General features: G+C 41.2%; 1 protein-coding gene across 1 annotated transcript; it reads right to left on the bottom strand.

Annotated features, from left to right (window-relative positions):
• Positions 1 to 3,867: 3,867 nt before the first annotated feature.
• On the bottom strand, positions 3,868 to 15,031 carry mettl25 (methyltransferase like 25). Its single transcript, XM_034863418.1, has 12 exons — positions 14,640 to 15,031; positions 14,169 to 14,351; positions 13,902 to 14,008; positions 13,176 to 13,757; positions 12,732 to 12,879; positions 10,623 to 10,717; positions 10,387 to 10,416; positions 9,816 to 9,889; positions 8,471 to 8,564; positions 7,991 to 8,065; positions 7,471 to 7,542; positions 3,868 to 4,247 (listed from the first exon to the last, which is right to left on the bottom strand). The coding sequence occupies exons 1-12, from the start codon at positions 14,920 to 14,922 to the stop codon at positions 4,140 to 4,142; spliced, it is 1,851 nt and encodes a 616-aa protein (XP_034719309.1). The 5' UTR covers positions 14,923 to 15,031; the 3' UTR covers positions 3,868 to 4,139.
• Positions 15,032 to 15,281: the final 250 nt, after the last annotated feature.

Raw genomic sequence — 15,281 nt, 5'->3', positions numbered from 1 at the left:
CCGTTGCCCTTCAATCGCAGCTCACTGAAGATGTTTACAGATTCAGGATGCGTGTTCTTCATCCCGGTTATTAGATCTAAACAACATACAAACAAAGCAAGTTTGAATCATATAAATCCCATTAAGCCGTGGAGAAATGAAGCATTACATTTATTTTGCAATTGCATTAGAAGTCGAAGCTGTAGAATTGAAGTACTACTTTCTACAAGCCGTACATAACAAGGTTTTTAGTTTTCTGCCACTGTTTTCCATTATTACAGTAATGGAAAACAGTAATAATACATAAACAGTTTTTCATTATTATTGTTTTTGGTTTTTCCGAAACATAATTGGAAAATATGAATAAGAGGGACAAGTACTGTTCCTGGATATACGTGATGATGTGTGTCACATTGAAAACAGCAGTTGTTCTCCGTCAGGGGTTTCTTGAGGGTGACATTGTTTGAGGCTCAGAGACAAACATATACACAGCTTGACACGCCTGTTTACACATCCACAGATATGTCGCTGACAGGTGAGAAAGAAAAAAACTGCAGTTTTGTAAATGTGGCTCTTCAGAGAATAAATCTGCAGTGACTTGATGTGATTAAAGCTGATTTTAATCTAAAACGACTTGTCCGGCCAAATCCACTCTTCCTCCCAAGCAGGGCATCTGGCAGTGAAGTGCGGTCTGTTGGTGACTGAAGGGCCATGATGATGGCAGCCAGGGCTACTTCCTGGCACCCTGCTCTCCGATGGCTGTCGGCCCGGGCCCAACACAAAATCCCCAGGGACGCTTAAAACAGAACGACATGATAATCATGCTGGAAAATGGAAGACATTTTGACACCGTGTATGAGAGTGCATGTACACGTAAAGGTGGTTAGTGTGCGCGTGTGATGCTGTAACAGACGTATCGATGGCTTTTTCATCATCACCAAATTGATCATTTCAACTGACCCACATCTTTTTCTCTCTCCTTTTTCCCTAATCTGCAAATGGAAATGTTTGATTAAGCCTGCCAAAAGCTTAGCCCTTTTGATTAGAGTCCATTGATTAAGAAGTTAGAAGAAAGAGCATTCTTTAAAGCCAAATGCATATACTGTATCTAAACATGATTGGATGTTTAAAGGTATACGAACTGCAAATGTAGGAGGAACCTCCAGATCATTTTTCAAATCAAGGAGGGTAGCAGGAACTTGATTCCTATCCAAACACCACCGTGAGAAACAGAGATCACAGCATCAAGTCAAAGTGTTTGACGCACTCCCCTCACTTCTTACCATTCCAACCCTGCCATGAAAAGTCATCTTATGCGGTATTGTCTTGTATGATTCCCCATGCAATCTATTTCTGTCTCCAGTCCTTCATCATGTCCTGTAACCCGTTTTCCTGCCTTAAGTGCAAAGTCAGGAAATTGTAGTTTTCCTATTGCAACGGCGGGATAGCTTTTACTGATTTTCATCCCCACAAGTTTGCATGTTTGTTTTTGTGCATTGGAAGCAGGGCGTTCATTGTGTCATTTTTCTTGTCTTCAATGTGGGCACATGAAAGAAGACTGTGCCAGGGTGTGTTTATATATACATGTATGTACGCAAGCGTGCATGCGAGCATCCAGACAATGAGACAGACGACAGGACGTGACTCACTCGGCCACAACAAAACACAGCAACATTTGGATCCCAAAACAAGCCCAGTTCACATCTTGAATTGCTTGCATTCGAGTCAGTCCGGTTTTGGCCACTAGAGCAGGCTGTCAGTGTGAAACATCGTGCCGGACCCATACATAGTCCAGACGCAGAAGACAGCCCCTCTGTCCGTCTTTACCGAGATAAAAATAAAGCTCTGGTACACAGTTTCACCACGACAATGCTGCGAGAGCTATGGATGGCCTACAGATGGGCAAGCTACTGCAGATAATATAAAAATAAATAATAAAAGCAGTAGAATTGATAGGAAGAAGTGCTCTATTCAAGTACTGCACAGTGAGAAAGTGCGTCATAATTCAGCTCAGCGTAAATTCTTTTAGGAAGACCTAACTATTAATTGATGCACTCCTAAAACACACAGCTGTTATCTAATGCATATTTTATCATGCAGCGTATAACTGTAGCGTATCTGCAGCTAGTCTCTCCTGATTGAAATGTGTCTCAGCGTAAATCCTTTCAGGAAGACCTCACTCTTAATCAATGCTCTGCCCAAAATTGAATCAGCTGTTGAAGGCGTTCACCTTTCTGCTAAACCAATCAGAATCATGGCAATCACAGAGTTACAACCCTGTGTTAAATGTGTTCTCCTTCTGCCATTCAGCTGTCATTGCAGGCAAGTATGCAACCCTCCACCTCCCCTTACACCTCCGTCTACTCCAGCTGACTGGTCCGGAGCTTCCTGTGCTCAGGTCTTCGGGCTCCTTCATCGTCACCACCGGTGTCTAGATTCCATCGGGGGGGTCTGATGGTTCTTCACCCCTATATAGATGTTGGTAAGCGATGGAGTCTAATTGCTAATTAAGACCTTGTACATTTTATTTGAGCTGTACAATATATTTGTACGATAAATGTTGTTTGCATATCTGCAAACATGTCTCTCCTGATTGAATTCCTTTTGTGTCAGGCTACTTTTGTTGAAGTGTCTCCATACTTTCGAAAAATGGGTGTTCCTACAGAGACACTGTTCACATGCACAGCTGCCATGACCATTACAGACTCAGTGCTGGGTACTGAGCGACACACAGGGCCCAATATGACAGCGTTATGTTCATTAGAAAAGATCTTTTTTGTCACAGCCCTGTCATATGAACTCAAGTAGGGCCTAACCTTTCATTGACACATTTTAATTTGTTTAAAACTTTTTATTTAACTGTAAATATTGTTAGATTGTCAGTTTGGTCAAGTCTGCATTCATGCTACCGCTTGGAGTGGCAGAAGCTGGACGTTTCAACTATTTATCAATTACTCTTAGCTAACTATTTCAACCATTTATCCTTACATTTTAGATAACTATTTTAACTCCTTAGCCATTGCATTTGACTACAGTATTTCAACAATATCTTTTACTTTAGCTGGATTATCCAATTTGTCCATTTGGCTGCTTTGAGCCAAGTGATCTCTAATATTGTGACCTCATGTACTTTTTGACTGTAGCGGATATTATTTTTTCATAATTTGTATTTTTGTAATTTATCTTAACTACCTTGACTTCTGCAGAAGCAGCCCTGGTTGGGAATCACTGACCTAGGCCATCTCCTTGTAGTTTTAAAGACAATAACAGAAGAGTAACTGAGTGAATTTCCAGTTCCTTTTTATCATTATCACTGTCGGTAAGGAAATTATAAGAAACTGACACATGTAGCATTTCAAATATTTTAACTTGTACATTGAGTTTAAAAATAAGTCAATATCTCCCTTTAAAATAATTGTTTTTGTTAAATGTATTTGGTCCCCTAAATGCTCCATTCCCCTCTTTGCCTCTTGTGTCTGCCTTCTATTTGCATTGGTGTAAATCCCACTACCATAATTCATGTGCGTACTCAAGACTATAACATTTGTTATCAAACATGTAAGACAACCGTGATTTATTGAATGACCAAGCACAAAGCAAAACAGAAGTAAAGCGGGGTCAAGGATGACTCTTGCCAGGTCGATCTTTTCCCCTTCTACCTCTGGTTTGAGAGCCTAGAAATGGGGTTTCCAGACCTGTCAACAGAGCCTCCTAAATCCCACAATGCCCCTGGTTCCCTGAACGGTCCTTAAAAACAAGTGTTTACTCAAGAGTCACGAAACATACTGTAAAGACACAAGCCTGAGATGGATACAATCAAACAGGAAGGACAGTTTTTCCAGGTGTTTTGAGCATGTGTTTTCATGAGGAGCACACAGTCAAGGGCACAATGCTAAAAATACAGATGATTTATTTTTCATCACAAAAAGTAAAGTATATAAATCCAAACTAGATGTTGCTGAAAGTGATACAGAGACTGTACAAATAAATCCCAAAATGTAGATTTAATCATACATACAGTATAATCAAAACAAGCACGAGAGAACACATACATTTACAATCACTCAAGTATGATTGCTGATATAATCATGTATAATCATGACGTCTCAAGCAGCGTATTATAATCATGTGCATATGTACTGTATAAATATATATGTTCATCAACATGAAACTCTGTCCCCATTACTCTTCAGTCCAATGACAGCGTAACATCTCGGTGACAGCAGGGGATCAAAGAGTTGCACCAGTGCAGAGAATGATAAATCCTCCTGCAGTACACAAAGACACACACACACACACACCCCAAAAAACAATAACACACAATAGAACTGAATAAAAAACAAATGGACATAAAAATCGGGATTCTTCTCCCAGTTTGGCCTTGTGACCTATTGGCATCCTCTGCCGTATGATGTTCTCACTATTAAAGATGTCTCTATTGAATCCCATGAGAATGAACATCGTACAAATATCGTGTCAGGTGGACTCCTGTTCGTGTGTCGAACAAGTTTGTCTTCCTTGATGGCTAGCAGTTTAGTTTTAGGTCATTTTGGATTAGAAAAGCGACCTGTAGTCTCAAACACACTTTGTAGGGCTGTTCTTTTGCTGCATCCCTACTGTGTCGGTAGAATGACGAGAATAGGAAAACCACCCATTTTGCTTGGGGATATTCATACATTATTCCATACTAGCTGCTAGACGGGCCGTTTAACCCTTGTGTTGTCCTCATGGCCAATTTGACCCGTTTTTTTTATTTTTAATATAAGGAACTTAGCTTTCTTTCAACCAAATTGCCTAGAAATAACAAGGATGCCATACAGTGTTTTTCTGGTAAACTTTTATTGAATTTTGTTTGTTTTTTTGAATTTCATGTCATTTTAAAAAAGTGACCAAAACCTCTGAAGAAAAGAAGAAAAAAAAAAGCCAAAAAGTGCTGGGAAAAAAAATAGTTTTTCTATAACGTAAGACATGATGTATATTGTAATAAAAAATAAAAATTAGGCTATGAATTAAAAAAAAAGCGTAGAAAAAAAATGCTAAAACATCAGAAAAAGCAAAAGATGATGGTTGATGGGAAGACATCACAAGGGTTAAACAGGTCAGACGCCAATTTTGTTGCATTACGTATTAGGAGGCGTTCCTTAACATGTGGAACCGGATACAAACAAAACTTTACTCTTAATTCGTCACATACAATTTGACAATACAATGTAGGGAAATTCAATTACTGCATTTAACCAATCCTAAGTATTCCGAGCAGTGGACAGCTATATACACAGCATCCGGGAGCAACTTTGGCTGCATTGACTTGCTCAGGGACACTTGTAACAGTATAAGCTGCTTTTAAATTAGCTGTCTCTAATCAAAAGTAGTGCTAGTATTGAATTGTATTTATATCTTACTGCCAGTGAGGGAGCCTTCGCAGCCACTTTGGCACTAGTTTGTTGACACTTCTGTAAGCACGCGTCAGCATGCTAAAGTGCTCAGAGTGACAAGTGTTACATGCGGATGATTAGCGGTTATTATGCTTACCATGTTCACCATCTAAGTTTAGCCTGTTATCAAGCTAAGATACAAACTGATTGGAATGTCATTAATTTTGCAAGTATTTGGTAATTAACCAAAATATCGTAAAAACAACATTTTTGCCCTGATAGCGCGATATGGAAAGAAGGGATCACCAAATTTGTAACGATTCATCTTCTGGAAACAATGAATGTCTGTATAATGGCGACCCCTCGTTGTTGAGATATTTCAGTCTGGACCACAGTGGTGGACCATAAGACAGACCTACATCCTATCGCTGAAAACAGCATACACAGCACTATTTTCAATGAATTTCTTGCTAACACAACCATTGATGCATATTTTATCGTACAGTTTTTGGTCTTTTGACCTTTCAGCATACATCACGTCACAGTGTATACATTGCTTAATAAGTGCATCATTGTTTGACCATCAACACTGGAGCAATGGCCTCTAGACTTTCTGGAAACCAAAATAAAAATCTACAGAATGTTATGTATGTTGTGAGAATAATCACAGCTCTTGCTCAGAATTTAAACAACCTGACCTGTGTGTGTTTATATCTTTCTCTAAGCCTGAGCATGCTTCAGCACACTTATCATCACATGGATCATATTCGCATACATCCGTCACCTCTTCTTTTCCCTCCTCTGCTCCTCCTCCAGGGAGACCTCTCAAAGCTGACCAGCTCTCCTGACGTTAGGTTGTTTGATTACCCGACCCGGTTAAGGAAGTCCATCTGACACACAGCCACGCATGTAATCACAACTTCAAAGCCTTCGGCTTGTACATATCTCATCACAATGACTCAATGGCTAAAGATTAACATGTTGTGTTTGGCTGCAGAAGCATGAGACGTTAAATTGCAATCTGGCTTTAATTTAGCCAACACCTATATTATTATCAGTGGGCTGAATCAAAAACAAAGAAACAGTAAAAAATGTTTTTAAGATATCAGCTGACATTTTGGCGTCTTTGTTTTCATCATCTGGGAAGCACATTTCAAATCCCATTCAACGAACTGTACAAGCAAATTATAAAGATGCTGAAAAAGTAGCATGCTGGTGTAAATCACTGAGTTATGATTGCACATGTTTTAATGATGAATATATATATATATATATATATATATATATATATATATATATATATATAAATATATATATATATATATATATATATATATATATATATATATATATATAATTTTTTTTTTTTTGGTATTTTGAGTGGCTTTGAGACTTTTTTGAGCCTGCTCTTTTGTTCTTTTTTTTTTTACATACTGTACACCTTTACTGCTGCTTACAACCCACGCAAATGATCAGAATTTGATCCATTCGGCCCAATAACATTTGGAAAGTTTAGAAGAGCCGCAAAATTAAATCCTATCTAAATTGAGTAAGTGGAGACCGGCGGAGGTCTCTACTTTGCCTGCTCTATGGAAGGCACAAAACGGAAGTAGTGCCGATCATCCGGGGAATTTTAGGCTCCATAAAACGGTTTTATGCGCCACTGAGCTGCTCTTGTAGGAACAAACAGGGCTCCGCCTCAAATACTGTATCCAGTTCTTATATTACATCAACGTGCACCACTGCCTACAACTCAAAAACATACACACGTACCAGGTTCTCCAGTCAGTGCCCTTGATCAAGGCACTGGATTCTGGAGTTGGTCCCTGGGCGCTCTAAATGGTTGCCCACTGCTCCCTTGAGGGATTGGTTAAATGCAGAGAATGAATTTTTGCTGCATGTATGTGTATGAGACAGTAAAGTACCTTTAACTTACCTTAAATTAACCTCCCGTCTCTTTGTGACGTTGTGTCTAGTCAGTACGACTTCATGTTTATCTGACTTTTGAGTATTCCAGGTTTTGCCAACGGGGGTTTGTTATGAGCCACGCCTCCAAGATGAATTCATAATTATTTTTGCAATGAGTGACAGAGTGTCCCGGCTGAAATAAGTTTACCTGTTCTTTTAGGTAGCAGAGGCGATCTAGAAGAATCAGACCTTCAATACAGGGAGCCAAGGTCACCTTCAGCTACACAAAGATAATGGTGAGAGACAATTCAACATTACCTAAAATATAATTTTGTTCATTTCATTCCATTTCCTTTTAGTGTTTTTCACAGGGACTTTTATATATGTGGTACAAAATTGCTTGTAAGTTGTTCTTTTTTGGCGGCTCCCAAATACTAAAACCCACCATGACTAGTGTGTACCCAGTCACTTCTGGGCGATCCCCAAAAACCATTTTACTGCTTTACGTCAGAAAAGAAAATGGTATGTTGGTTGACACCACAATTAGTGGCCTCCGCTCTAACCAGAGGCTGGTTTTCTTCCCGTCCTGTACAGCAGTATTACTTCCCAGCAGCCTACATGATCTCACTTAACGGTCTGCAATTTATTGGCATTATACATCTCATTTTACATGAATGAAAAGGATGTTCCTGCTTACCAGTTCTGTTAAAATGTTATCAAGGACCTACCATATTAAAGGCATGCATCTCGCCCCTTCGCGGCGCGTATGTGTCGTGGTAATCTTGGATGTCACTGTCAGAAAGCTGATGAGAGAGAAAGATGCATGTGAGTCAGGATATAAAACAGGAAATACATGTGAGGGATGGACAGAGAATGTACAGAGTAGGATAAGCAAAAGAAAAGAAGGGTTTATGTCTTTTGACATACAGACAGAAATACGTTATCCTTATTCCCATGGATACCCAGGGCAACCGGATGACCTCAACATCCTGGTGCATGGCAACAGGATGTTGAGCAAGAGAGCCAGTTTCTCAAGCACCTGTTTAGCTCATTAACCTGACATACATTGGTGCCTTTTCTAAACAAACACCAACAAAGAAGCATGTTTCCCTCTAATTCACCTTCCAAAATTGAGACTGCTTCCCACAGTGTGTGTTTCTGGAAGGTTTTGTTTGAAAGATTGATAATTATGATATTCTGCTCCTCACCTTTGATTCGTCCAGTTCCAGTTTGCTTAGAGCTCGGCGAACGTAGTCCACAAATGATTTAGCTTTAGAGTAGACATTCCCAACTCGCTTTTCACTGAAAAACACACACACACACACACACACACACACACACACACACACACACACACACACACACACACACACACACACACACACACACACACACACACACACACACACACACACACACACACACACACACACACACACACACACACACACACACACACACACACACACACACACACACACACACACACACACACACACACACACACACACACAGTCCCTGAACATCACATTTTTGCCCAATACAATAAATAACATTCACTACTTTACCCTCATCTGTTTTCTTTTGTATAAATGAAACCAAAGCAACCAAAATCCAACTGTTATACACTTCAAAAAGGACTAAATGGTGAAGAATAGGCACTGATCGGATGTTGGTTATAAACTGAAGGCCACAGTACAGGAGGGGGCCAGGTCAATGCTTGGGGTTGTTTGATAAGGGCTAATTGAAATGTGCAATACCTAATAGCTCTGTTTATTTAGTTAAAAGGAGAGTAATGACGGCATATCACTTAAGATCTGAACCGAAATACATGAAAAGTGTCAGCCATTAGGAATGCAAAATAACAACAGCAATGACCCCAGAAATTCAGGTTTTATGGGTGTAAACCAGCAGCTTTCGACTTCTGAGAGCCAGCTGTTACTCATGTTTAAAAAGTAAAGCCTAACAAACGACCAACCCATTCTGCCTTTATGATACTGCATGGCATGTTATTTTTTCCACTTCATTGCATGCAATGGCAATCCTCGTCTTTTCATTGAAAAACCTAAGATAAAAGTGAAACATGCACCACACAATTTCCTAAAGATGACATCTACAAATGACTTGATTTGTCCATCTTAAAGTCCAAGACCCAGATACACAAATACTTTTAAAAAGCTGGAACTCAGCAAATGTTTGTCATTTTTCCTTTAAAGCTATAGTGCGTAGTTTCTGTCTCCACCATGAGGAATCCCAAGTAATGACAACAAAACTGTCGGCGCATCCATAAGATACAAGTACACTGAGTACATGTGACTCTTGTTAAATGAACCAGAAACAAAAACTTTTCTTTTCTGGTTCAGAGAAAGGAAAAGAACAGTTTTTCTTTTATCCTTTAGACAGCTACTGAAATGTGAAGCTCTGCCTCACATGTGTTACTGTATGTGGATACTGTGGAAAAAATACCTAGAAAATATTGTGTGATGTGTTAGTGCTTTGTACACTTGCTGTAATTTCTCATGTTAAAGTGATACCAGATGTACTTGCCGTTACCTTTTAAAGGAGCTGTAGTGATCCCTCAGAATAACATGAAGCACCGCTCGGTAAAACAGAGACTCCATCTGAATCTGCAGGAAAACAGACCGCACTTTACTGGGTTTTTTCACATCAAAAGTTTGTTATTCCCTTGTGATTTCTAACACTTTTCTGAGGCTGATGCAAGACTACCCATCAATCAAGCCTGTTTTTGGATTCAGGACCCCAGTTCCAACATGTGATCAATCTTACTGTGATTGCATTAATATTTATAAACATTCCATATTAATGGCTGGTGGTATCGTGTATCAGGCTTTGGGCCGGAGCTCCGAGTTCTACATTTTTAAATAAATACACTGTAGTCAATCACAGACTTAAAACAATAGCAGAATTAATGGGCTGATTGTTGAAGATAACAGTCTTGAGTGATCGTGAACACCCATATTTAATGTTTGAAATAATTTGAAGGATTTGTTTGGATGGGTGTGACGTAATGACAGTTTAGTGAAAGACATTGGAGTCCCATTTTTGTGCGATGGTGTCGATTAATTTACATACTGATTACACTTAGGATGCATGTCTGACTTACCCCTTGGCCGAGTGAAACTCTCTCGAGTGCCTGCATTTTTGAAAAATGGGTAAATCGTTAAGACAAAATGTTTTTGGGGAAAAAGGGAGATGTAGCTGTAATAACGAAGGTTAAAAGACAGTCATTGAATAACTACTTTATGCACATGCCCTGCTTGTAACCTACCATAAATTAATAAAAAATACTATTTTCTCAAGACTGTATGTAATAGTAGGAAATTTGCTATCCAAACTCACCAAACATGCCGACATCCTGGCATTTCTACCACAGAACCAGGACTGGTCGCGAAGGTACTGACTCAGAGGGAACCCACACACACCGGGCAAACACTCTGCGATGGAATACACAGAGATAATAGGTGTAAACGGATGGATCAGTTTGGTTGATTCATGGGGGTGTTTTTTCTTTTTAAACAACTGCAATCCGTGGGTATGAGTTTCAACAAAATTGCCAGGGAGACTTTTTTAATTTACAAAGACTTCCATCCTATTCTTTTCAGTGTGTCTGGCTTAGTTTCTTGGAAGAAAAGAATTAAGGTTAAACTCATTGCTCTTAAATATTTCGCCTTAAAAAGACCTCCGATTGCTGTCGTGAGAGGAGCAACCAGACATACCGACCACAGCAGAGCTTAGCACACACACACGCACACACACAAATTCCCAGTGGGAGGGCACCGAGTGTGACTACTTGACAGCGTGCCATCCTTTTCATGTAATTTCTAAAAGGGTCAGTGACTGAGGCCAAGGCGCAGTGAATCCAGAGGGATACTTTCAAAAGAAGCAGTAATAACACGTGCAGCTGCGGCCGGGCCAGGCTCTTGCCAACTGCTCTGGACACGCTAACATGTTGCAAATCGGGTTAGCTTCCCTTTTGGCCCTTCGATGCAATTGAAGTGTACAAACCTTTCCTCCGCCTGAAGTGCAGATTACAGTACTTGCACAGATCTGTTTATAGTAGCAATGCCTCACGTTGGCCACGTACATGCACTCCAGAAAGACAAATATTTCTGATCGTGCTCTTACAAATAATTTATGAAGAGACACGCTGGCTCCAAAACTTAAGACGCCTGAACTCATCTAGTTGTGAGTAAACAGCATGAGACTGGACTCTCAATACCACATAAAGTACTAAACATGGATGATGCATTAAGGAATCACTCCCCAAATGAGCTGATTACATAAATGTAGCCTTGTAAAATGAAGCTTTTCAGCTCTTTAGCTCTTTTTTAGGGTAAGAAAGGCTATAACAGAAGCTGGCTTGCATCCAAGACTTCACTGTTAGGCCATTAGGGGGGGAGAAATTGTCTGTGTGTGTGTGTGTGTGTGTGTGTGTGTGTGTGTGTGTGTGTGTGTGTGTGTGCCTTTGTCACTTCTTTAAAAGATCAAGCTAGAGTTCAAGAAACAAGCAAGGAAAGGAGTGTTTTCAATCAGCTGTCGTGATTTCGCTCCCATTTGGCTGTAGTTACATCGGGCCCGATGACGTGGGGGTCGAAGGTCACACCGTTAACAGGAGATGACGCGATACTGTATCGACTGTAGTGAGGGCTCTTTCTTATAGATACGCAAAGGCTACAGTCCCAGCATGAGGACACATTTAGAAGATTTCATGCCTCGTAAACTGAGCAGCCAAAGGAGCATGAAATGAGCATGATATCAGTCCTGATATCTAGTTTCCTGCGTTTTGGCAACTGAATTAACATCAGAGGTGAGGCGGCAGAATAGGCTGCAGTACAATCTCCTTAGTGTGGAAGTCTAGGCTAACTAAATAACAGCAAAGTCCTCCTAAGCCAAGAGTAAATACAACACGCTAGTTGCTAAATCAATCACAAAGGTCAAAAGAATCTCATTTTCAACAGGCTTAAACAGCCATCCTAAATCCATAAATCCACTCTAAAGACTCGAGACAGCCAGTTTCTGTGCTCAACTCAATCTCCAGAAGGGTAACTTGGCTGAGTCTCCAGACTCTCAGTGGAACATTTGACTTGTTTACTATAAAATATGACTATAAAGTGTTTATGTGGCTTTGTGTGGGATGAGGAGATTTCATTTCAGATTGGATCAGAGGGATGAAGTGAGCGCTGCAGGTGACTGAGGTGGGATTATGGGACATGTGGGAGCGAGAAAAGAGCGAGAGAGACATAGAAATAGAGAAGAAAATGTGAGCTCTATGTTCGACGGAAACCATATGCTCTCGAAAAAGCGGGTGGAGTGTGTGCGTAAACATTGTCGCAGCTTTTTAACACACAGACTAACAGACACAAACACACTAATATGTCCCTGGCTGTTATCTTTATCTGAGTACGTTGCTGCCAGTGTGTTAGTGTGTGTGTGTGTATGTGTGGTTACCCTGCCCTGCAGGGTCAAACTCCTCAGACAGGAGGTGATAGCAGCAGCCCACGCTGCAGACGGAGGCCAGCTCCGGCTTAGCCACAAACATCCTCAGGGTGCTGGGAGCCAAGTCGCCACACGTGTGCAGGCCGACCATGACCGCATCCTGGAATGCGGCGAAAGCATGTGGAGAAAGGAGAGAACAGTGGAAGAGGTGGGGAGGGGAGATCGATGGTAAAATTTATTGATGATGACGTGAGGCAGAATTGGCATGGCGATAAGGTCCCACACTTGCTTCAGTAATGTAATCTCCAGCTGTTGTGGCAGACTTGTAATTTCAGGAGCTGCTGTGGGAATCCTGCTTTGCTACTATACTGTATACTGTGTGGCTGGCCTCCTATCTGCACCCCACTGCTGCCCAAACATGCACTAAATCTATTTTCAATCTTTGGATTCGCTCACCTCCAGCTCATTGATGAGCTCTCGGAGCTCTGTTTCCGCGGTAACGTAAGAAGTGAGGGGTGAAAACATGACACTGGCGGCTCGGTTCTGAGCTTTCCTCTCCATGTTCTCCGTTTTCCTCCTCTCCCTCTCCTCAGCACTCAGTTGTCCGGGGGGAACTCTGGGAGACGTAGGCTGCAGCACATCCACTGACAGGGCGCTAAGGTAGAGCTCGTCTGTTTCAGGGTTGGGCTCTGAATTCCTTTCCACTGCGACGTTGACATCTGAGAAGCCGATTAACACCTTCTCCTCCTCCTGTGACACAATTCCTGCCCCGTCGTCATGTAAAACCTCATTGTCTCCATCAGTTCCAGGCTTTATTTCTCTTAACTCTTCCTGAGGTGAATAAGTGACAGCCTCTCCCTGTCCCCTAACTGCCTTGTTGTGTTTCTGGTACGCCCTGGAGAACTTCTTTAGCTTCCTGTTCCTCTCGTGGGCTCCGTGGGTGTTGGTGCTGGAGGAGTCGATGCCATAGACCTGGAGGCCGTACTGCAGAGACAAGAAGGAGCTCAGGTAGCCCTTCCCTGAGCCTACATCTATCACCTGGGTGGGAAACAAAAGACAGAAGGAAAAATCAAATCCAAAGTCTGTTTAATAAGATAAACTTCTTTATGTGTGGGGTCCAAGGGTTCAGGTCCCCCCTAAACCGAGCCTTTGAGGTTTGAAACTTCAATTTTTTTACTCTACCTGTTTGACTCTACAGCGCTGGGCTAGACAGGCCACCACCTCAGACATGGACTGGACCTCATGAGATTTCTTAGAGTTCATAAACTCATCTGTCTCCAGCTCAGCACCTGGGTTAGACACATTTTTTTTATAAAGAACGTCAATTCTCCAGCAATGCCCCTTTGCAAAGACCTCAAATCAATTCCATGATGGCTGGACAACCCTGAAGAATTCTTTACTGGATTCCTTCCCTCAGCATGAAACCAGACAGTCCATTCTCCCTCCTACCTATCTCTGCAGGTGGAGCTCCAGACTTTGACCGGTTCTCTCTGAGGGCCTGCAGTAGCTCATCCCTGCTCATACACACTCCAAGGCCAGGGAGAGAGTGGGCTTTGGCCGCCTGCAACAGTTCACAGACATCAACCAGCCGGTTTGTATCATTGCAAAACCCGAACGTGGTCCTCGGTTGCTCTGTTTGTGGAGACACAGACACAGAAACGTGGGTAAAGTTGTGTTTGGATTTTCATGGCAATAGTTTTTCTTCTTGGTGGTAACGTTAGTAACTTGTAAAGATGTAATGACGGTCCGTTTGTATTAAACTTGTAAACGTATTTGAATGGTGTGTACAGCCAGTTCTTCCTTAGAAGATACAACAGAGAGTTAACACAACAGACTGACAAGAACCCCCCATAGAGAGTATTCCATTAATATATACTTTTTTTTTAATTAATTTTAAGGCGGCTGAAGAACCGTATTCACCTTTTGCTTTGTGTCCTGGCTCCCTCTGCTGGTCAGTAGCCGAGCCGAGTGTTGACAGGACCTCGTGAGGTGGCACGGCCATGAAGCGGTTCCACACGTCCTGGGTGTAAAACTCCACCGTGTGGGCATTGGCGATGCTCAGAGTTACAGACAGAAACAGCTTAACTTCATCTATTCGACGTTGAATTTCCGTGAGGCTGTATGACTTGGATAACATATTACACAGCTCTCCAAATAAGGCCCGCGTGAAGCTCGTAAGAAGTCCTCCACTGCTGATGTACATCTAGACAAAAGCAGTCGAAAAATACTGTTCGGTGATTTTACAGTAATGGATTTTTTTTCTAATAAAATATACGTTAGCATACATTACAAGGGGAGGCATATAGAGTGTGCCAAAATGCGGAGTTTTAGACCAACCTAGCAGCTCGTTATGAATATTGACGTTATAACTATATTTCCTCATCGTATTATTAACCTGATTAAAAAATAAATGTTAAAATAAATTAAATACAAGTTATTAATTCAACCAGTTGTTAAGACACCGGTTGATTTATGTATTTTTTCACGACGACATGACTTTAAAAATGTCCTCGTAATAACGAATTGTCTTAGATTTGTTGAGCATGTTTGATCGAAATTGCT

This window comes from Etheostoma cragini, chromosome 23 (genome assembly GCF_013103735.1).
Source record: "Etheostoma cragini isolate CJK2018 chromosome 23, CSU_Ecrag_1.0, whole genome shotgun sequence".
NCBI lineage: Eukaryota > Metazoa > Chordata > Actinopteri > Perciformes > Percidae > Etheostoma > Etheostoma cragini.
Note: the sequence above shows the minus strand (reverse complement) of the source record. Positions and strands in the feature narration are given on the sequence as shown.